Source organism: Lissotriton helveticus, chromosome 3_1, assembly GCF_964261635.1.
Source record: "Lissotriton helveticus chromosome 3_1, aLisHel1.1, whole genome shotgun sequence".
NCBI classification, from domain to species: domain Eukaryota; kingdom Metazoa; phylum Chordata; class Amphibia; order Caudata; family Salamandridae; genus Lissotriton; species Lissotriton helveticus.
The window spans coordinates 149764070-149788299 of NC_136061.1; the positions used below are offsets into that span (position 1 = coordinate 149764070).

Here is a 24230-nt window from a genome sequence, read left to right on the forward strand (position 1 = left end):
CTGGTCAGGGCCGGACTGGCCTTTTTGGGCACCGGGCGTTTCCCCGGTAGGCCGCTAGGGTGGGGGCCGATTTTGGGCCCCTGCAAAATCGGCCCTGTAACAAAATCGGCCGAAACCGGCCCTGGCAAAGAGCTCGGCCGCTCCCAGGGGGGCCAGCCAAGCTCTTTGCCAGGGCCAGTTTTGGTTCCCACTCCGGCCCTGGTCCTGGTGTATCGTCAATTGTTGAAGGATGACTGTATCATTTTTATAGTAGGGTTTTTAAAAGCATCTATGAAATCTAGGCACTAAATTTAGAGTCTGCTCGTTTAGGCATATTTTTAGATGATCTATTGTGTGGTAACGGAGTTTTTTTTTTATTATGTTAATAATTTACTGTTTTTATGCATCGCATCTGTGTAACCTTTATGGTTTTGTAATCAAAAACCGAATAAAGTTTATTGACTGACTGACTGACAGGTTTGCATGCCATTTAAAAACTTTTCTCCATAACCAAAGCCCCACATCCCAGTCTCTTAATTGAACTGAAAGAACCAATCACATTTTTTCAGAGTGGAACATTGTCTGATCTTTGAGGAGGGACCATAATTCTTGCATATGTGACACCTCAGCTCGTGTCAGAAAACTGGGCATACTTTACAGTTATTCTTGCTGATATGAATCTTACATCATAATTAGTACAATTCTCATAGAGGAGCAGGTCACTTTATCATAGTACCATCCACTCACCCCAGTAGAAGGTAAGAAGTTGGTACATAGCCATGCATTCGCTTCCAAGTCCATCCTATTTTAAACCTGCCGTTCGGTTTTGCAATCTCAGCGATCCAAGTCATACCTAAGGCGGCAAATGTTTCTTTCCTGTTTACTCATCACTAAAACCAATGAGCCTGATGTAAAGTTTGGTGGACTGGTTACACCTTCACAAACGTGACGTGCATTAGGATACTGCACTTTTAATACGGCGAACGGGATATGTCACATTTGTGACGTAGAACCCCGTCCGCCGAACTCTAGATCACCCACTAGGTCCTTTGTAGTTTACACAAAGGTTAATTATTTATTTTGATGGTGGTATTTACAATGCATAAATCTTACCCTAAAGTTAAAAGAAGCAGCTACACTTAGAATGAGAATTCAGGGCACCCAATGGGCACGAATAAAGGGGCATATTACCAAGCAATAGCGATAATTATCGCTATTGCTTGGTTAGAGACAACATTTTACCGCTGAGCTGCGGCGATTTTTATCGCAGATAAACCTTGGTGTTACCAAGCTTTATCGCAAATGCGATAAAAAACGGCCGCAATGCATGAATATCGCTGAAAAGTCAGCGATATTCATGCATTACCGAGCTAATGCTCTTAGCCATGATATCCACCTCCCATTGGATAACATGGCTAAGAACTGCTCAGGGCAGGTGTTAGCTTTTGGAGATATTCACGCTTAGCGCGAATATCCCCAAAAGTTTGTAATAGTAGATAGCGATGTTAGCGACTGTTTCCAGTCGCAAACATCTTGGCACGCCCACTTTGCATGTCATTAGTGATAAATATCACTGACATGCAAAGTGGGGCCCAAGATGGTCGCTATCTCCTACTAGCTGTCGCTAACTGGTGTTAACGACAGCTAGGTAATAGGGAGATAATTTTATCTCCGCTTTCTTGGCTTTTAAAGCCAAAAAAGCGGAGATAAACCCCCTTGATAATATGCCCCAAAGATTGCTATCACTGGGCTTTAATTTCCCTTGATCTAGCGCCTTCGGTAGGCTTTTCCTTATCCTCAGCTCCACGCTATGCCCCAGAGGGATGGAACAAATGCCAATGTTACCGAACTGCAGGGGCACACAGTGCCTTTTTGATGACGCATGCAATGTGCTGCTTTTGACCCCCTGCCTAGTTCCTGATTGTGCAGCCAATGTCTCAGGTGCAGGCTTTCGGTGGCATTAAAATCGAACAGATTTTGCAAGGAATATGTTTACAAAAAATGATTTTCTTTTTACTACAATCTTTTAAATTAGTTGACATGATCATGGTGAAACAATTAACCTGTATGTATGCATGTTATCTGATATAGCGCAAAGCTAGCCACAAAGCAATGAAGCGCTATACACTGGAGGGTTGGGGCAATAGGTAAGGGCAAGAGGGTAGGTGCGTGCAGTGCAGACGTGGGTTGCAGTGAAACTACTCGGCTCAACAAAAGACAGTTGCTCCACAAAAAAAAACCTAACTGTTAGTGATTTTTATCACAATGAAAGAAACGCTAAAAGTGAAGCAGCACATTTTGATAGACACAGTTCAGCAGCGCATGCGCGTCAGGTACCTTGACAACCACCTCCATGGTGTTCTCGTCGTAGCGGAAGCACAGGTGCCGGCTGAGCGCGAGGGCGGGGGTGTGGGCCTCTTCAGACGCGAGCTGTTGAATGACGTCCCGCTGTAATTACAGAAGCAACCGTTAATGCAGCGCTCGGCGCGCGCGTACGGAGCCCTAATAACTTGCTGAGCAGGCCTACATTAGGTTTATTGTTACTCGTTTGCATAATTTGTTTTGCGGGTAGGCAGCAAAACTATCCTCGGTTTCACTGTCAGCAAAAATCCTCAAAGAGCTGATATTTAATGGAGCGGGCGCGGCCTGCTGGCGATCAGCGGCGGCAGGTGGGTTCGGCGAACCCCGAGGCGCCGCGGAGGCATCTGCGCCGGAGCAGCCGGGCCTGTGACTGGAAAACGAGTCCTTCCGAGCAGCGGCAGCTCAGGTCTGGCTCTAGGCCCCTGCGGTGATTCCACAACCCCCCCACATCCCTTTCACCTCCGACCCACTCAGTAGAAAGCATCCATCGGCCCTGTGCTGGGCAGACAGACCCTTTCCCGCCAAGACCTGATCAGGAGTCCTCACGACTTATATCCAACGTATATATGGTGACTAAAATAGCATATTTACAGGCTCTGCCTTTTATACAAGATAACGAGCAGCCAGCCCTTTATTTACTGTTTTTAATAATAATAATAATAATTTATTATATTTATTTGCATGGTGAATTTATTATCCAAGACAGAACATAACGTGGGAATAAGGTCCATTAACAACTATGAGGCAATAAAGCCAATAGAACACAGACAAAGCCTCGAAAGACCTACACTTCTAAAAAAACGCGCCCACTGCCTCCAACTACTTCATAACCACTGCGCACTTACACTGAACCCAGCAATTATTAGAATACAAGCTTATCCGCCTTCTAACTCTTCAGCTTGGGAGAGCTAATCTCAGCATCCCTTAGAACATGTGTTATCGCCCCCTGATAAAATTGTTAAAATACCATTTAATTGCCCAACCCAAAATTAAAGGACTGAGGCGACGGATTGTAATGTGAGTGAAGGGTAATTAACTACTGTTAAGACCTGGCAAGCTGTCTGCAATTAGGCTATCATCAAACATTGCCAGTATCTTAACCCCACACTCAGACACACATCTGCCTTCATCTGCTTTGTGTAACCGCTCAATGTTGTCCCTCAATTTACAATGCAAGCAAACAATAAAACATTACGGCCCGCTGCTAAGATCTGTATTGGTTGTTAAAGGACCTGAACCTGAGTTATAGGCCCGAGTCGTAGATGAGGATCTATAACTAGGGCGAGAGCCTTTAAAACCAGTATAGCAAGAGTCAGAAGGGCTATCAAGTTATTACAACTGTCCACCCACTGAGGATAGAATGTTCTAAAACAAAAAGGGCCGCATGAAAGACAAACATTAGAATGTTGGTCCAGAAGGTCTGTACCATCTATTATTAGCCCTGGACCACTTCAACAGAACTTTCAGCATGCTAATCTATGGATAATCATACATCGCCACAGTCTAAACCTCCTGACTGTCTGAGTGCATTAGTACATTCCAGAGAAGACGCTCATAAGATTTATAACTACTGAACTGAATAAATGTATATGGTATTTATACAGCACAAACCCAGCCAAAAGACAGTGGAGCACTGTACATGGTCAAACTCAGTGATAGTCTAATTTTCTCAATTTAAGAATGATGCCAGATTAACTTGGTCCTCTCGGCAATTGAACTTGTCCCCTGCTGGCTTACATAGATTAGCAGCATCTCATCTGCTTGTATGTTGACAAATGTAGTCCTACCTAAAATCTGACTTTAGTAGGGAAGAGACAAGAGGCAGATTTAAAAAGAGAATTGCTATGGGAAAAAGTGGTCCTAACTCGCAACTTCGTGCCATTTTCTAAACTACAGGAATCTTCGTAAAATAACTTTTATGCCACAGCGGAGGACTCATAGTAAGCCTAACTCCAGAAGACAGCCAACAAAAGAAACAAGATGGAAACCATATTTATTTTAGACCCAGCAGTCCATTGCCAACATGCTGCACTCGGCAAAGAAAACAGACTTTGTAGCAGCTATGTAACAATCTTAAAAAGGGCAGCACAACTTATTCAGCACTGAAACCAATTCCACAATCTACACTTTTCCAAAGGAATATCACATTCTGTAAATAGATCAAGCTTTTTCAACTAAAAATATGTTTTGACAGATGGCTTCTCTCTTCTATTTTCTATTACATTCATAAAATACAATATTTTATCACTTGAGAACATAACCCTCTATTTCCTAATAATTTGACAGCCAGTAAAATATAGAAAGAGGCCAAAGTCTGAAAAAGTACTAAGTACATATTATATTATTCCATTAAAAAATATTTTGCCTAAGATTTCTGTGATACAGATGCAACCCAAAACCTGGGTTCTATGCCATAAATCAACAATTCTTTATAAGCCAATTCCATATCCTCATTGTAACCCAATCCTGATAGCAGTACCTAAAAAATAAAAAAGAACAGAGCAGACGTCTATTAGAGTCGGGGCTGCCCAGGGAAATGGGAGAAAGTCTGGGACTACTGGCACAAATACAGAGGCAACTAAGGGATAGGGCGGGGAAATGGGGGGGGGGGGCTCCACTCGTATATTCTTGTGTACTCACACAATTCTCGCAGCGTAATGCTATCTCTCTGTCCCGCTGTGATAATGTCATGATTATGATAATTTGTTTTGAGGTGAAGTCCTTTCGAAAGCAGATAATATGTACTAATGTTTCTTGTATACTAAGCAAGAGTTAAATAAAAATAATAAAAAAATACAGACAAGTAGAAATCTCAGAAACAGTGTAAATAATATCAAATTCCCATTATCTAGAGAATCTGTTTTGTGACACAAACTTGAAACTTTGGTTCAATTGCTTGTTGTGAGAAAGTGAGTTTTGACTTGTAAAATGCCCAAAATGTTTTGGACCTCCTGGTTCTTGGATCTCTGCTACAAGTACACCTCCCTAATAGATCTGTACGCGTGGTAAGCTTCTTTTACAACAGACTTGAACTATAACCATCTTTTAGATAAGGTTAGTTGTTGCTCAGCTAAGTTAAGAGTCTCTGCACTGGTTATACAAGAGCAGGGGTGCATACGTGTTCAGGCTGAGTGAAGAATACTGTGTCTGTCCTAGTCAGGTATCTATGCACAGGTAGCACTTTGTCAGGTGGAGCCCAGAATATATTGGTTAGGTCCTATAATGTAAAGGGATTAGCTTCCTACTAGGAGAGGAAGGGAGATAGGGAAAATAAAATATCCATAAGGCTGCTTCTCTCTGACAACCCTAGTCATATTGTTTCCATAGAAACAAAGGGAGATGGGGCAAAACTAAGTCACCAGTCACCCCAGAGGTTTCGTTTGAGGTCTTGGAGGGAAGAAACATGTTCTTCTGGCTGGGAGGAGTAAGGCGCATAGGAGAGGTATTTCTCAACCTTGGTTGAAATCATGTTCTTGAAAAGTCTGTGCAGGGAGGTGCGACAGCCCAGGGGCTATTCTCAGGAAGTGTCAGTTAGGGTTGGTGGGACCACAATCACCCGCTGGACACAAGGACATACTGCAAGTGGTGTAAGGTGCTTGGGGATGCAGGCAGGCAATGCGTCCACCTTTTGGGCTGCAGGGTTCTGCTGCAGGAAGACCCTAGGAGGAAAGACTACCGAAGCGCCAGAACAGGAGTGCAGGAATTGAGCATTACAGCCACAGTGCCACAGAGGTGGCAATAATGCCTCTGGGGTTATGGTTAATTCAGACATTCCTTCAAAATTGGGGTTTTTCTTTTCTTAATAACTTTAGCATCGTTTTCCAAATCTGAATGAGGACAGGCCTTTTCATTAATCGTACCGCTTACCTCCCCCTGTTTTTTTATATACGTTTTGTTCAGATCCAACAAATGGGGGCCTACAAATAGGGGTTGGTGGGGTTCTCAAAAGTGACACTTCCCATTTTAACTCCTATAGCATTCTTTAACCGTTGATAAAGAAAAAACGATGGAAGGGAAGCACACCAAACGAAGATATAAATGGAAATGTACTCAAGGAAATGCCTTTACTTGGTTTGGTGTGACACCAGTCAGTAGTTTTTGAGAAATTAGTACTTAAAAAGTGTTTCAGTCTGCCCATGAAGAGGTTACATTTTAGAGGTGTCCAAATAGATGAATTACAGATCCACCACGGATTCCCAGAGTCACATAGAATTCACCAAGCCAATTTAGAACATCATGGACATCGGTGGAATGTGGAACTTTTTCTACTGTCCTCCATTCCGCATCAATTTGCGGATGTGCAAATCCTCCACGCTCTGATTTGCTGACTGTGACAGAAAAAATTCTCAACACAGAGCATTGAGTTGGGAGAATAAAAAGGGCATAAGAGGGCAGGGTGGCCCTCTTGGGTCTCCTGATTTGCAATTCCAGCACAGGATTAGTAAATCCTGTAAAAAGAACTGTAAAAAAAAGAATGCAATGCAGTACAGCTACATGTGGCCAATGGCGGCAGTCCAGGACCTTCAGCTAACTCCATATGGGGATTGGTTGCCCGCAAAGGGTTAGGCGTAGAGCCAGGTCGGAGGCCAGGTCCATTGGTCAACTCAGCTGCACATAGCAAAACCCTTGGGCACCGGGGTACTGCCTGCGGAGTATTGAGTACAGAGGCTTTCCACTACACATGGTCTGAGGCTTCGGAGAGTTCAACTGTACTGTCACTGAACTAGAGCGTAACATTTTTGCGGAAAAGCGTTTTGCCTTGTAAGAAAACCTACTTTTATAGGTACGTAAGTTATCCCTAAAGTATTGCTTGTAAGTGAGCAGGGCTTGGTGCTTAATATGTAAAAGAGGGACATGCTAACTATTAGGCATCTGTATGTCCCTATAGTAATAGGTTGTAAAAAGATATATATTCGATGAGCATGCCTAGTTGAATAAATGCCTATATTCTGTAACTTTGCCAGGAAACTTTCTTCCAAAGTTACTTTCACCATGTTATTGTGCCGGAAATGTAATGCTAAAAGTAGATTTTCAAATAATTTGGTAAGAAAGCAGCCTCTAAAACCTGCACTTTGCGCGTTTTGAGAGCAAACGGGCTAAGAGACAGTTTGTACTGTGGTCTAAATCATAAATGAGAGTAAACATCCTATACTGGCTGTTAGTGATTGACCTGGGAGACAAAGTGCTTGCCTCTGGGAGTGGGAAGGCTGAAGTACTGTCAACAAGAACTATTTAGCGTGTATCTCATACTCATCATAAATTCGCAAATCAATAAATCTTTTCTTAGGCTGCGCCTTCTTAATGTACATCCGTGGCAATCTGAAGGGCCATAGAACAGCAACACAGAGAAAGAATCCCTATGTCAACTGTGTTTTTCTTATAATTAAACTATTTAACATATTTTATGTATATGTCCTAAACTAGACAATGTCCGCAAAAAATACTTGAAGCCCATTTTTAATATCAACAGCATCAGGACAATAACAGAAGCCACTTTGCGTTTTGAGGGACATACAGTAAGAGTCACTGGATGTACAGTGTAATTCTTGTCCAAAATAGAGAGGACGCTAAAGTCCATTACATGACTGAGAAAAGTTTGAGTTTTCAGAAACGAAAAGTGCCAGCCAAAAAAGGACAAGCAACGAAAACACTCATCATGACAGCTTTGAACGCATTGTGGCATTTCTTATTTTAGAATTGAATTATAATATACTTTAAGTGAAACTGGGTTTATAGGTATATCAGCTTCAAACTATTTTATAACTTCATTTGATTTTTGTTGAAGGTTTAGAAAACTAATACAATAAAGAATAATAGCAGGAATTAGCCATCTGGGGTTGGAAGGGGCTACAGGAACGGCTGGGAATATAAAGGTCAGCATAAAAAGCTATTCTTTCTGAGGTGAGATCCCAGAGGTATGAGGCACTGAAATCATTTATGTGGAGTGCTACCCTAGACTTTGTCCGTGCTCCTAGCAGTAGGGGAAACTAGTTCCAGCACTTGGAAAGGGAAAGACATCCCATATCCATATGGAAGTGGCTAAAACGAAGGACAATGCTCCTGCAGAGGCCGGAAGGCTAGAGCCATATTGGATGAGGGAATCTGGGAAAGTTTGTACTAAACTTCAAATCAATGTGCTGAAAAGAAGGTTGGTCTTTGGCGGAAGAGTTGCCATTATTGGTTGTAGGCAATTGTCCAGTCACTAACCAGGGCAAAGGAAAAGATTAAACCTCACAACCACCTCCTCATAACATTCATGGACCTGGGAAGAAACATAAAGAAGGAAGAAGATGGTCTAGTTTGCTGGAGAAAAGAAGGCTCAAGGACTCCTGACTCCTGTTGGCTCCCAGGAATGGTGAGCGCTACTGAAACACAAAAGGCAGAAGGGTAGAAGAGCTGACCAGTTTTAAGTGAAGCATAAAACAGCTGTGGCTAGAGATAAACCTGGTTCCTCGGAGCCTGCCCCTAACGACTTTCTCAGCAGTAAGAGCTTTGTGGAACTTGGCCTTTATTTTCCATCACTAGAGAACTAGGACAGTGTGAAGAGGCTACCCCGGTGAGGGTGCATTCTAGCAAATGAAGATATTCTAGCTTGTCCCACTCTGAAAGTTTTGCAGCCTCGGCCCACCGACATCATCTAGCTGCAGAGCGCTGTATTTCAAGAACCTAAAACGTAACTAAATCCAAAAGTAAAAACTGGAACAGAAACAAGTTGGCAAAGCTACCTTAGCAGTGAAGCAACATGAGTGGCTACGGAGAACTTCTTGGTAACATTTGGAGGTTTTGGCACCAAAACCGAATGCTTTAGCGGAGGCTCGGCGATTATACATCCCAATTTGAGGGACCTACACAGGCTTCAGTATCCTGCCTTGAGCTGAAGGACATTCAGAATTACAAAAATCGTCTAAGTTCCAATATACAAACTTTAACAAATATGACCTGTTTGGCCAATTTAACCTCTCTCCATTGCCGTTGGCATATACTCTCACCAAGATCTAAATGGTAATGTTCAATACAAATTTGCTTTTTGCCCTAAAACTTAAAAAATCGATTTCTCCAGTTCTCCTCATCAAATTTAAATCTGTTTTTGTGTCCTTTGGTTAAATACATTTCTCAATGTTTCTAAATTGGTTTGGGAATTGTATTCCTTGCTTTAATTATATATTAAATATATTTGAAGCCAATTAAACTGAACATGGATATCAGTTGGGTACTGCATGCAGATTGTACCATAGCTACCAGTGGTTAAGGGGAAATTCTCTGTCTTGTGGCCTAACCGGATTGTGTATATTAAGTTGGCAGGAGTAAACTCCTCTCAAATTAATGACCAATTTCTGAAATCCATACAAAAAGACTCACTGAGTCTACTAACCACAGTAAGAAACACTGAAATAAGTATTACCAATATTGAACATGCAATTAAAATGGCAGCTTCCAAAACTGTATGAAGACCAACAAGGGATGTATGACAGAAACACAAGCTCAACACAAACTCAACACCAATAAAACTGAGATTCCTGTGACTAATGGTTGGACAGACTTCTTGAATTTGGATTTCTGGCCATCTTATATGTGTCCCCTGCTTGCAACATCCACCTCTGTACTCAACGTGGACTTTCAGTTGGATAAATATAATTCTATGGCCCTTTAGTTAAACGAGAAGGAGCCTGGTTTACATATATTTCATAAGATTAGTAACGTTCTCCCTTGTTAATTGGTCCCACTTAGAATTTGGATGGTAAATGTAACTATCATATTACAATTTGATGATAATCCCTTGTACCCAAGTCTCAACAAATACTTGCTACAACATTTCCAGATTGTTCAAAGGGTAGCTTGCAAGACTCATAATCTGACCCATGGTCATTAGCTATTGGTCACGTAGCAAAAATCAATCAAGGCATTGCACACTATGCTAAAATGCTTGTACCTCACTCTTTTGAAATCCAGAATTATTATCTACATTTCAGATGGATCATGGTGATCTAACACCCATAATTTTCAGAAAGTCTCAAAAGATCCATAAATACAGGGACAGCATTATCTTACACTGATACTAGACTATGGAACCTACTTCCATCCAATGTCAGAAATACAAAGAAAAATCCTCCCTTTAGGAAAAAGCTAAAAACCTGGCTTTTGTATAACAAACTTTAGGTTTGACTAGTTATTTAGTTGTTGAGCTAAGTATGTCTGACAAATAAGTGTTAGGAAACCCTTCACAAAATAAAAATGTAAAAATGTAAAACACTACATTTCTCCACTCAGATCTCAACATAAGTCAACAAAAACAGTAACAGAAAACGATGAAATGACCTTATAGCAGTTTGTAACCAAGTGTGCTTAAGGACATGGACGTTGCAAGGTTCTAGAGAATTAGCTGCCCAAACTTAAATAAATGAAATCCACACATTTCTTCAAGATTGCTCAAGCGCATAGAGCTCCAACTACAAAAGGTATGAAATTCAAGAAAATCAGAAAGATTGTACTAACATTTCCTGACATCCATAAAATGACAGCGATCTGAAAAATGTCCGGATGCACCACTTCACTTATCGTTCAAGTAGCTCAAATATATATACTTAGAAACAAAAATGACACATCGGGAATATATCCAGGGACTCAAAATAATCCTAAAAGTATTAGAATACAACTATAGTTTAGAAGACCGACTTGGATAAAGTATGCCAAAATCCTGTCTCAAATTCTTTCTACAATCTGAACAGTCTCCATGAATTTCTGGGATACAACCATTCAAATGCCAAGAGCCACAATAAAACAGGGATTAGACCACATCCCAATAAGGGATTTCACCTGAATAGTGTCCCAATCTGTATAGTGCATCACTCAGTGATAACCAATGATCTGGCCCGCAGTTCAAACAAACAGATACCGCAATAGTGAAAATTCTGCTGTGAATTCAAATATTGTATCTTGACCAATAAATGTTAAGAATGTTGATCCAAAATAGCTACAACCCTTCAATTTTTTGTTTTAAAGTACCCCTTATTGCTTACTCTTAAAACCAATTTATGAGATCCACAAAAACAAACCTGCCGGGGAAGTGGGACAATCGGGTTCTAAATTGGCTGCGATTATGGAGGTTTTGCAATGGCTATAACCCAGAGTTAAAGCCACTGCAAAACCACCAAAATCGAAAAAGATTTTAGAGCCTATTTCCATTTCTTATCGACAATATATCCATCCACTGGTTTCTGCTATGAAGCATTGTGACGATAGCTGCCTTCTACTCTAGCTTACTAGAATGGTGCCACATGAAAAACCCGGTTTCCATTCACAAAAATAATCGTAAATGTTCTGGTGAATGGTATAGAGATTTATAACGGCTTCCCTCACCTGCATGTCTATGTCTAATTTGCATATGAGTTCCAAACCCTATCTAGGGAAACATGCAATTCATATACATTTATGCAATCCACTTTTTTCTAAATGTAGGCATAGAGTTTCTACATTTTGATTAATTTCTTCCTTTTGCAGGAACACGATTTTCTATTAAACAAAACACGTCCTTCCTCCATAGCCTTAGTGAAAATAGGAACTTCTGGTGCACTTTGACATACTTACTGAACCACTTACCATGGATCACTGAAGTGTAAGCTTGGAAGAACAAATAAGTTTGAGAAAGTGATTAGAAATTTGTGAATAACCACAAAATCTAGCCTTGTTGTTTAGATTACATTTCACTGACCATACCAAAGGCGCTTTCTTGAGCACTCACACTTCTACACATCTGGAAGTTCCATCGCTTTGCGCAACTGTGCATGCATCTATGACGACTCCATGTGGAAGGATGGCTTTAATAACTACCACGGAGTCCTGCATGTAGAAGGCCCATTTATGAAATTAAATATCTTCATTGAAAACGGTCTACTGGTCCTATGCATAGTTGCAAGACGTTGGCATTGGCAATTTACCCACAAGATTGTCTAATTTCTCACCAGCTGTTATCCAGTCCAGCCTTTTGCTGTTTTTGATCTCTAGGTTCAGAACCAATTGCTCCACCCTTAATGGTATCTCCTTCCATGTCAATCTTCGGGTTTGTAGCTACACTGAAACATTCAGCACATCTACGGCTACCAAATGACTCCCTCCATTTTCCACTACTGGGCTTTCCTTTAACAATCTTTTATCGTCTGGATTTTGTATTCCTGGTATCAAGATGCAACCCATTTGAGCTACACACCCTATGATAAGTAGGGCAGTTCGCAAATATATTTATGAGTACCTGAATTTACTACAGAAATACTCATAAATTACTTTGTGAATTGCTCCCGAAATGTCCAACTTCCTATTACTAAAAGTGCAAAGAGCCAGTGTCATCTTAAGTATTTTAGGGGCCCTATGAGGGACATTTCTTATTTTTTTTACCCATTTTTTATTAATTTGTGCCCCCAGGAAGCAAAAGAATACTAAATTATGTGTTATACTTTAACAAGGTAACACAAAACAGCTGAAATACATCTTGTCTGGGACCCTAAAAATCCTTAAGATGATACGAGGTAGAAAGGCAAAGTCAAAGGTAAAGATAAGCAGAGCGCTTTAAATAGAGAATAGAATAGACAGATAGTCAAATACAGAGAAGGTGCAATTTCCTACAGGGGCCCCTGGAAAATGGGGACCTTTAGCAATTGCCCATTTGAAATGCCTTAAAACATCTCTACAAAAAGACCCACTGTTTCGATTTGTACTAATTTTATATAAATAGTTCCTGATTATTGCCATTTCAGATGTTTTGGTGCAGATTCACAAAAGCATTTATGAGTACGTGAAATAGGCCCAGATGTACAAAGCTTCCCGTTTGCATTTCTTAAACAGCGATTCTTAAATAGCGACACTGAGGAATCGCTATTTAAGAAATGCAAAATGATTGCATTCCCGCCTATGGGCAAAATAGGAAATGGTTACCATTTGCTAAATTGCGATTTCCTAACAGGAAATCGCAATTTAAGAAATGCAATGCCAAGGGTGCCTCTGGATTTAAGGCATCCCTGGAGGCAACCCAAATTTCCTAGTGCACATATAACGGCACGTATGCCCTAGGGTCATACGTGCTCTTCATGTCACATTCCAAAATGCCTTTTTAAATGTATTTTTGAATTTTGCATATGATTACCATGGATTTTGAGTCAATGGTAGCAGCACTGCCTAAATGCTTGATTCATAATTAGGAAATTCTTTAAGAATCGCAAAAAAGTAAATCCTAATTCCAATTCCTAAATCGTGGTCACAATTTGTGATTTCTAACAGGTAGAAATCGCTAATTGCAACTATTTTTGGCCCTTTTTAGGTCTGAAAAGGTCATTTTGCATTTCTTAAGGGGCCGAAATAGCAGTTAGGCCCATTAAGAAAAGCTAAAGACTTCGTACATCTCGGCCATATTATGTCTGGGGCACTGAAGGAGTACTACTTCATGTGCTCATAAATGTCTTTCTGAATTAGCCTCAGAGGTTTGAGGAAGGAAAGACCAGGACTGGAACAAGGTGTCCCTGATACCATGGAGGCGCCTGGTGCGTCTTCACTGAATATGCTGATTTTGTTGCAAAGGCATCACAGACTAATGTTACTTTAAAGCTCACACCCTGGGATTGCAAAGTACCTGGTGAAGCAATAAAGTGAGGTGGTTCGTTAGCTTCAGCCTTCCTGCAGGTGTGATTCTCTCTTCACCGTCTTTGGGCACTCTGCCACTCTCATTAGTATCACTTTTCCAATTATCGGTCGAGGAAGCTGGTTTTATCGAGTAACCTTTGGACAAAGAAATGTGAAAGTCAGATAGCATGTGCCTGAAAATTGAAAATGCAAGTATTTTCTTTTACCTGAGCATTTGAATATTTATTGAGTCGGCAGCATGGCTACCAGACACATTGTACACAGTAAAAGGTGGTACAAATGGACAAGATCAGATTTGATAGATACTTTTAGAAGCACATCAAGTGGTGTTGAGGAGAGGATGAGTGGAGACCACCAAACAAACATAGAATGTATACATAATATACAATGTGGGTCACTGTTCCGTTTAGGAGATGCGGACCATGAATGCCAAGTAGGGCTAACGAGGGCTACCAGCTTCTAAGCAAACAAAATAACATGATGGACGGACAGCTGAAACTTTTCATACACTCACCCCCAGTCACAGATCTGGGTTTAATCCATCATCGTTCTTCTGCTCACTATGCCATCCCAGTTTGGACCCAGCCATATGCAAATTAGTCTTGACCCGGTTCATCATGGGAAGTCCAGCCTGAAGTGCCAGGCCAGGTCCTCCCTGTACCGGAAACAAGCAGTGGGACCAGTTTCGGAGTTTCACCCCTCGTCAGGGAACCTAGCTTGAATCCAGTTGCACTGTGAGCACTGGGCCCACGTATCAGCATACCCCTTTCCACTGAGGGCGACAAAAGCAAAAAGAACAAATGTTGGGTGGAATGCTAAACAAATCATTCACCCCAGTCACATATCTGGGTTTAAACCATCTTTTTGGGCTCACCACGCCAACCCAGTTTGGACCCAGCCATATGCAAATCACTCTTGACCCAGCTCCCCATTGGAACAGTCCAGCCTAAACTGCCAGGCCAGGTCCTACCTGGACCATAAACAAGCATCCCGAGATCAGTTTCGGGTATCACCCTATATCATATGTCACCGGATTCAAGCTAGGATGGCTGATGAGGGGCTCATAACCCGAAACCGGTCCAAGGATGCTTGTTTTCCCGTCCAAGGAGGACCTGGCCTGGCAGTTTAGGTGCAGCGTCAAGACTGATTTGCATATGGCTGGGCCCAAACTGGGGTGGCATAGTGAGCAAAAGAACGATGGATTTAACCCAGATCTACAACTGGGGGGGAATGTTTGACAGTGTTCAGCATTCCCGTCCCTTATCTTTTTGTGTTGCTATAAGTCGCCATGAATGGGAAGGGTATGCCCAGACATGTGCCCTGTGCCCACTATGCCACTAGATTCAACCTAGCCTGGATGATGAGGGGATGATACCCTGAAACCCGCTCTAGGATGCTTGTTTTCCGGTCCAGGGAAGACCTGGCCTGGCAGTTTGGGCTGGACTGTTCCCATGGGGAGCTGGGTCAAGACTGATATGCCTATTGAGTGGCATAGAGAGCAAAAGAATGGTGGATTTAACCCAGATATGGGAATATGGGTGAATGTTTTACAGTGTTCAGCGTTCCGTCCATCATCATTTTGATTTACCTATGGTCAAGCATCTTGAAAAACAAAACCAATGATATCACAGACACAGAATAACAGACTTTTGCCACAAAACCTTTGCATTCGCACTTCCTGTGAATGCACCTGGTAGACAAACTGCCCTGTGCTCCCTCTTCCTTCCGCCAGTCCACGGTGAGTGTGCGGTTATAAGTACAAGCATTACTGCACATCAGAACATTCAAGTGACATTTAAAAGACTTTTATGGATATTCCATCCCCCAGGGAGGCTGACGCAGATCAATGGACGCCGGCAGAGATCATTACGAATGACTAACCTTGCCCGTTGCCTTCCTTTTCTGCCTCGGAGGCTCTTTTAGCGCTCGGGATGTCATCGGGGGGAATTTCATTTAATATCTTGGCAGTGCACTCAATTCCTCCTGTCAGATCGTTCAGGCAGTCCTATAAATAAAGGGCGGCAGGCTTTATTGCGGGAGTCAGCAGAAGAATGGCGCTCGACGGCGGACTCAGTCAAACAGCACCCAAGTAAACAATGGCTGCCTCTTTTTCTCTATTGGAGCTTTTAAGACCCAGTCAAGAAAGCGAATATCACCCCCCTCAGGCCCATTCATTCACTAATCACATTTGCGAATGTCAGCGTTTTTAATGTGATCGCTGTTTTCCTGATTCCAACGTTTGGACTGCAGCACGATGGAGCCAAAGTGCTACAAAATGGCGTACAAGGAAGGTCATAAAGCAAGGGCCCGGGTCCTACCATGATTTTTGATTTGTGTGCATTTTTATTGAATCGTTTCTTTTCCAATACATTACAAGTAGTTGCTCGCAGGGCAAGTACAAAACTCCATGTACAGATCGGAAAGTAAGTGAATCTGCAATGCAAGGAATTATTTGCAAGTGATATAACTGAGCAGAAAATAAAATGACATTGCTTGTACACAATTCCGTTTCATCAGCTAAAATACATTCCAAGCGGAAGATTGGACCTGAAACATACAAAATGCAAGTTAAGGGAACATTTCTACAGCAGACCAAGAACTAAACGTTTTTCCGTACCCAATAAGAGCAGCCGAATTTGTGACAGAAAGAAAAACACAATTTAAATCAAGACATAAAGATACTCTATTTAAAGCTAGTTTATTCCGTTGAAGTCTTAGCTCAGCTGAACACTGACACAAGTGACCTTGTGTAAGGCACTCATCTTCATCTATTCTAAAGCTGCTTAACTGTAAACTGGAAGGGGCTGACATAAAATATAAATACACAATCCTCATAGTTACAATGGAGCTGTTCCATAGTTTTACCTCCACAAGTGAACCATGTGTGTGGTATTCCATACAATGAGTGGACAATGTATTGGCATCTTAAGGACTTTATACTGGGACTTAACTCTTAGAATTTGTCAAGATATGATTTCTCCATGCATGTCACAGATATAATCACAATGGACAGGGAATGTACATATGAAATCCAACTAAACAATCTGCAGTGCAGGGCAAAGCTGTCAAGCATCCCACTAAATCCAGTTTGTTAGAGGCCTTAAGGTGGGTGGGCATTATGATTCAAATAGTGGGGCTGTGCTATTGGATTACACAAAACCAGCCTCTGTCCTCTCTTCAGTTCAACCTCTGCATTATTATGGATATTTCCTCTAGTAACTAAACTTTAGAACCAGAATGGCTGAGTTGGCTAGCCAATTTAAACACACTAAGTAGGCCTAGTGAAAATCCTTTTATTTTTTCAAAGCCGCAATCTCATCATGTATGAACATTGGGGGCTTTCAGGTACAGGTTAACTCCCATAATTAAGTTCTATAGAAGAATGGATATTTACAATTATACCACCTCCGGGAGAGTAGCTTCATATGGGGGTTTGTAGCTTGCCCCCCTCCCCACAATACATGTTGAAAATTAGATTGTTGGTGGCTCTATTGGGTCCGATAGTGTATGTCAGCTTTCTCCCGGATAGTGCCTATTCTGTCAGTGGTGGACGCTCCCAATGTCGACCACCAAACCCCTCTAGGCATTAAAAAGAGGCTTGGGTTTCCATATCGTTTTGTAAGTTCTCACATTTACAAATAGTGAGACACTAAGCCCTGCAACCAGAAACATGAGAGGGTGGCATGATGATAAGTGGTTGAGTGATAAAATGAGAACTAAAGAGTCCCCGGGCACGTCTTTGCCATTTCAATACGGAATCAATTCCTCCTGTCGGTAACTGTAGTGACTGATACAATCGTGAACCATGGCAGGGTCGTCCGATGCTCACAACTTTGTGCCACACACATGGTTAAAGAAATTAGTGAAATTAAAAAGAACGTGCCAAAGCTTTCTACAAAGCGGGTGTCACTGTCTGGTGCTTTGCGGCAGAGACCACAAAAATCTGCAGAGTGGGAACTAGCCACTGAAATCACTTAAATCATTTCAACGCCTCATCAGGTGTAATAAGTGCTATATAATTTACATTTATTTTGTATAAATACTAGGCAAGACCAACACATCTGACATTCTTACAGTGTATCCATATCTCTTAAAAAGGGACTGAACAAAGTGAAAAACTGCCTCTCAAGTATGTGTTAAGTGCTAACAAGGAGTGAGCCTTTGTTTCCTCTCCGCTTCATTTGCATCAGGTGTGAGGCTCCTGACTGCTCCCAGCCAAGAGACTCGAACAAAAGGAGGCCTGATGACCCCTCAAATTCACCCTTTGTTATGGGCCGAGCAGGAGTCTTAAGTAAGAAAGCCCCGTCCCCGCCTGCAAGTTGTTGCTTGGTGAAGATGGAAAGCAGACAATGTGCAAGTGCTGCTGAAATTGTCCTGGTGTTTGGAAATTACACCGGGACGAGTTCAGCACATTATTCAGTGGGGCCCAAATTCTTGGCAGGGTGGACGGCATACACCGTGTGAAAATAGTGGTGTGGATGCAGTCCACCCGCTTGTATCCCCGACTCGTGTCCTGATTACTTCATATGATACAGAAACTGCTTCCTGAGCTGTGCTGTGTCCATGGTGCTTGCTCAGAGGCGGGCCAGATGCAATGATGAAACAGCAACATCTTTGTGGCATATTGTTTTGTTGGGTACACTGCACTCCTTGTTAAGGAACCTCAGACTGACACCCCCTGAACCCCAGTGGCTAAGCTATCCCCGGACCATCACAATCAATGCTGGTGCTGAAAAGCATTATCAACACTGAACTTGTTTTTATGGGGTCAAAACTAAGCCTGGGCAGAGTTTGTGGAGTTCCGCTACGCAGAACTTCGCAAAGTGCCAAAAAAAGCTTTGCTGCGCTACGCGGACCTCCGCCAGCGGCGGATTGCATTAGATAAATGCTGTTTTCAGTGATTTTTAGTGCCAGATGCTCGTACGCACTGTGCAATCATCGCAAACGGCACCAAGCACAGCACACATGGGCGCTGCTTCCTTTCTGCCGCTCAAGTAGATTTTTACTCGAGCAGCAGCTTTCTCAACGCGAACAGACAGATTCTCAACACGAGCTGTCGTGAGAATACGTGACCACTCGCAATGAGAAATCTGACCGCCCGCATTGAGAAATCTCGCCGGGAGGTTCCATGCTCGCTTTCACCAACTTGATGTTGACAATCGCGAACAAGGAAATATCTCGCTTGGAGGTGGATTTTCCTCACTCACGCTCGCCAACTTGATGTTGAGGAACTGCAGCAAGGAAAAAAACTCTGCTCTGCTACGTGGAGCGGAGTTTTTCGGAACTCTATGAGCTCTGCGTAACGTGGAGTGTGGAAAACTCAGCAAACTCCGCGAGCAGAACGGAGTACACCGCCCTGACTTAGTCAAAACGTCAGTAACTAGGCATCTTTGAAAAAATAATATAAAAATTAAGAATGAATAATGTCACTGTTTTGTAACAGTTGCTTTGCCTTTTCTACTGCATGTGTTCTTTTTCTGCATAAGGATTCACTTTTCGAATCCAATGTGATTTATTAGGCAGCTGTGTCTTACTTCATTAATAATGGACTGAAACAATCACCTTTGTATTATGTTTCTGGGCTCGCAGACCTGCTCTGTACCGGGTGGTACCAGCAGTGAGTCCTTGGTGCGACTGGAATCATAGTCTCACCCACAAAAAGAACTGCGTGTTCTTCTCCTGAGACCAGAGGTGAAAGACAGGGAGGCAATTCAGACTAGTCCTGTGTCTTCAGCTGTAGGAGGACCCCTTCTCTGAAAGGGCATTCTTGGGGAGTACGCTGTCTGCTGCTGTCTAAGTTGGAGGGAGGGCCTCCTGAGAAGCTGTTTGCCCTTGTGACCATGCCAATAACACAGTGCAGCCACACTTGCAAATAGCACAGAGAATCCACACTTGCACATAACACAGAGCAGGCACACTTGCAAATACGCTCACTAATTTGCCTGAGAAAACATGCCCACGAAAAGCAGTGAAGGCTTCTTTACAATGCAAGGGCACAAAATATGTGCCTGCTCAAAGTGCAGTATTGAAGCAAGCACTCCAAGCCCCTTCAGTAATACAAAAGGGACGTGGGGGTGCAAACCAGGACCTTGTTGGATGGACCCTACTGATGTTAGTGTACTTCAAAAAAGACTTAACACTGAGGACCCAAGTGAAGAGAAAATTTGCCGTTTGCCACCAAAACTTAATTGGTAAGATTTTTTGTCTAGTTATTTTCATGGCCTAATGAAAGGTGCCCACTTCTGCTAGACTTTCTGCAGATAAGGACCTTGAGCTGTGGAGATAACAATGGTACCATCCACTGCTACAAGGGCTCTACTAGCTCTGGGGTCTCCAAAGTCAGTACTGGAAGGCCGGATCCATGCCAGATTTTTGGAATATCCCATTTAGAATAAGGTAGTTATCTTAAAAATCTGGCATGGATTCGGCCCTCCAGGACCAATATTAGAGAACCCTGTACTAAATCATGAGCATCTTTTTCAGGCCATACTGCTTTACAGCATCAAGTTGTGTCCTTGAAATCCAGATCCCATAATATATAAGGCTGTTGGGTACATCCCAAAGTGGAAGTAGAAGAGGCTTTTTAGAGGAGCCAATCTAAAATATTTGCAGTAGCTTCTCATGTCCAAAGGAACAGAAGCGTGAGAAGGGGCCTGGTGACATTAACATCTTATGTACAGTTCATCCACTAACCAAAGTAGGCATAACACATGCCCATGGAGTCTCAGTGGTGCATGGGGACAACTCACATCATGAGAGTCTCTGTCTCAGCGGTGAGGGCCTCGGCCACTGGCTAGAATCGATTTCAATGAAATAAAAACCTACACCAGAAGCAGATCAGGACCTCATAGTCCTTACAAATTAGTCTTTTTAGCTGTTGGAGTTATTTACTCATCATTCTGCAGCCCTGAGAACATGAATCCAGTGACCACAATATATTTTGCAAGAGGCTTAATAATTGTGTGCTCTGCCGCTGCCACCGTTGTGACCAGAGGTTGAAGTAGGGATGCCAGAACACGCTTATCCATAAGCTCCTCATTCCCCTGAAAGTAAATGTAGCTTAGATTACATGGAAAACCCTCTTTAACTCCTTTTGAGAAAGGCAAACAACGGTAACTGAATGGTCTGACATTGTGTTTGCTGCTTAAAGTCAGTAATGAGTAGACTGGGAAAGCTGTGGTGTCTAAACTGCCACATAACATGCCTAAGACACATGCAACGGGTCTGTAAGTGGACAGAGTTTAGGCTTGTTTGGTAACCCTGTGAAATGTTTGGCATGCCTTGTTGGTTAGGTACCAGCCCAGTCAGCCCTGTGCCAAAGAAAAGAGGTCCCGCCTAGTTGTCTCCAAACTCATTTTCAGGGTTCTATTCCATCCAGGACATAAGGTTGAAATCTGTTAAGCACTTGCCCAGGAAGCATTTGGAAGTATTTAAATGATGTGAAAACTGCAGAGTAATAAGTATGCTCACATTAAACCTTGAGGCTTTGCCAAGTTAAAATAATACATTGCTTACCTTTGGTAATACTCTTTCTTGTTTGATACGCTATCTAACTGCAGATTCATCAACATTACAATGTTCCCATCCATGAGATTGGATAAGGAACATCCAGCATAGCCTCTGTTCACAGATAGCTGCCATTGTGTGGCTCCATGTCATCTCCTAACTGCCCCGGAAGTGGTGACTTGAGCTCTATATAGACGTCATATAGGCGTGTTGACGTCAGTTTCTTTCCGGACATCATCCACTCACTCGGACCAGAGCCCCACAGTAATCAACTATGCCAGTGTGAAGATTTCTAAATTGGGAACGTTTTAGAAAGAAGAGTCCATTCCACAAAAAGGAGAGGTAGGAAGGCAGTGAGGAATCTGCAGTTAGATAGAGTATCCAATAGAAAGAGTGTTACTGAAGTAACTTATTTTTCTAGTGGATACTTCTAACTGCAGATTCCTCAGATTCATCACCTTTAGAATAGCTACCAAAGCAGTACTTACCCAGGTGGTGGGTCTGTGGAATGCCTCAGACCAAAATGTCCTGCAGGACTGCACAGTGAAAACGAACTTTCCATTGGACCTGGCTGTCAAGGCAGCAGTGCTTCATGAATGTGTGCACTGATGACCACTTTGCAGCCAGACAGATATACAGGATAAGCACTCTGACTGCTACCATGACTTAGCCCTAAAAACCTGGACTTCCTGTAGCAAATTGCACAAATAGTCCTCTGTAAACCTCTCTGATGTAGATGTGGTAGGTGACGGGATGAAATGAATAGCAAGGAGTAGCCCATTTGAACTAGCTACAGGACACACCTATCAGGCACTATTGCTTGCCACCTATCGAGAATATGAGTGACCATGCCTCCTATGGGATGGGTATGTGTCACTAAGGGTAAGCTAAAGCAGCTTAGAGGCTGCTGCTGAATAGGCTGGGCACAGGGAAGTTCATTACCCCTGCTGGCCTGAGCTTTGCTTGCTAGATCTCCTCCTGTGATGCTGAAAGGACGGGGGTATCTGCTGTAGGGTGGGTAGCCTTGGCACCGTCGAATGGCGAAGCCACTAGTGATGCCTTGTAGGGGCAACATTGATATGGATACTGCCTTGCTGATGTAGAAAGGCAGAGGGAGCATGCAGTTGCTCTGCTTTCTTTAAAGAGCTTTAGGGGGAAATCAGCTTTCTCATTAAGGAGACCAGACCATCAAATAGTATATCTATGAATAATACTTGACCATCTCGAGAAAAGCCTGTGGTCCAGATCAACATATGGCGTCAGAGTGCCACACTAGTACTAGCTGCTCTGCTCAAGCCATCGGTTGTTGCTAGCCCTGATTGGAAAACATACTTGGCTTCATCCTGGTCATCCGGAATGGAAGGGGGCAAATTGACATTGAACTTCTCTGGGACTGCAGGTACAATTCCAGGCACAATGTATGGGAATAGTCTTCCAGCAAGTAGCTGGCATTGATGGACCTAAGTACAAGTCTGGCAGAGGAAAACATCCTCTTCCCAAATGTCTCCATTCTCTTAGACCTCCTGTCCTGCGAGGTTACAGTAATGGAATTGGGGTTAACCAAGCTGGTGGCAGCCTGTAGCCTTTCTCGAGTAGGAGTAGGGGTGAGGAAGGCATGGGTACCAGGAGGTGGCCTATGGTGAAGTGCCAGTGGAGAATAACAATATTTTGAACATGTGCCCATAATGAGGAAAGCCAGGGCTTCATTCATTGGTAGCAAAGGTCAGAGCTGAATCTGAAACAGATTTAGGAGGCACAGCGGGCAGAGAGACACAGAAAGGTGCCAGAAATGCAGAGGATGGCCTTCTTAAGTGCCATAATTTGTTGCGGTGTTGCTGATGGACCTGCAAATGTGGGTCTGCATCAGAATCAATAGTGGAATTGGCTCCTCAGTAGGCAACCAGGAGCGAGACAGCAAGGGCACCTTGACAACCTCACAACTTCTCAGGAGAGTGGCAAGGATGGTGTGAGGCCCGCCTGGACTTCTTGTGTTTCTTTTTTTTATCTGACTTTACCCAAAAACCAGGAACCTGATGAAGATTTGTTGCAGGACCGTCCCTGAGAACGAGAATGAATCTATGTTCATAACTCCCAATGGGAACAACTTTTACGGGATTTCAAGAAATGTTCAGCAATGTAAAGCTTGGCTATATTTTACCGGATCTCTTTAGCTTCATTAGGACACATTCTTTGAATGACTTGGAGTCATGGGCCAACCCTAGACATCAGAGGCATGCCTCATAGGGATCCATCATAGACATTTGTTTGTTACAATCCTTTAAAAGTTTGAAGCCTGTAGCTTTAACAGGTGACATTTCTCTTGTATACTGGAAAAAGGTTTTTGAAAAGGAAAAAGTTTGTCAGTAGATGAAGAAAAGTTGGAGCTAGCTTCTGCATCCACATACAAAAGCGTGGGGAAAAAAAACTAACAGGCTCATGCGTGGTTGGCACCCATATACGGCTTAAGGCATCACTTCTGGGGCAGAGTGGTGTCGACACAAAGCCATACAATGGCACTTATAGGCGTGCAGAGGCCAAGCTGAAAAAACTTCTGGATCCAGTCTGGTGCCTGGTAATATGCTCCAGAGAAGGACTCTACAGTTAGCATAAAAATAAACTACATATATCAAGAATCAAAATGCTTTCGATGTAACATGTCCTTGAAAATTCTTTGGAACTTAATTCACTGGTAAATGTGCATTACAGCAGTTTTGTAGTTATGTGGGTTGAGTCTAAAAAAATACTTGCAACACAGA

The 24230-nt window shown here is 42.6% G+C and overlaps 1 protein-coding gene across 1 annotated transcript in view; it reads right to left on the bottom strand.

The window, feature by feature from the left end:
* Positions 1–24230, bottom strand: part of LOC144822741 (uncharacterized) — a 2085503-nt gene that overhangs the window by 1531694 nt on the left and 529579 nt on the right. Inside the window, exons 38-40 of the mRNA XM_078680596.1 lie at positions 15850–15973; positions 13958–14103; positions 2317–2427 (exon numbers count right to left, since the gene is read on the bottom strand). Coding sequence (XP_078536722.1) covers positions 2317–2427; positions 13958–14103; positions 15850–15973 — 381 coding nt within the window. The remainder of the gene's footprint in view (positions 1–2316; positions 2428–13957; positions 14104–15849; positions 15974–24230) is intronic.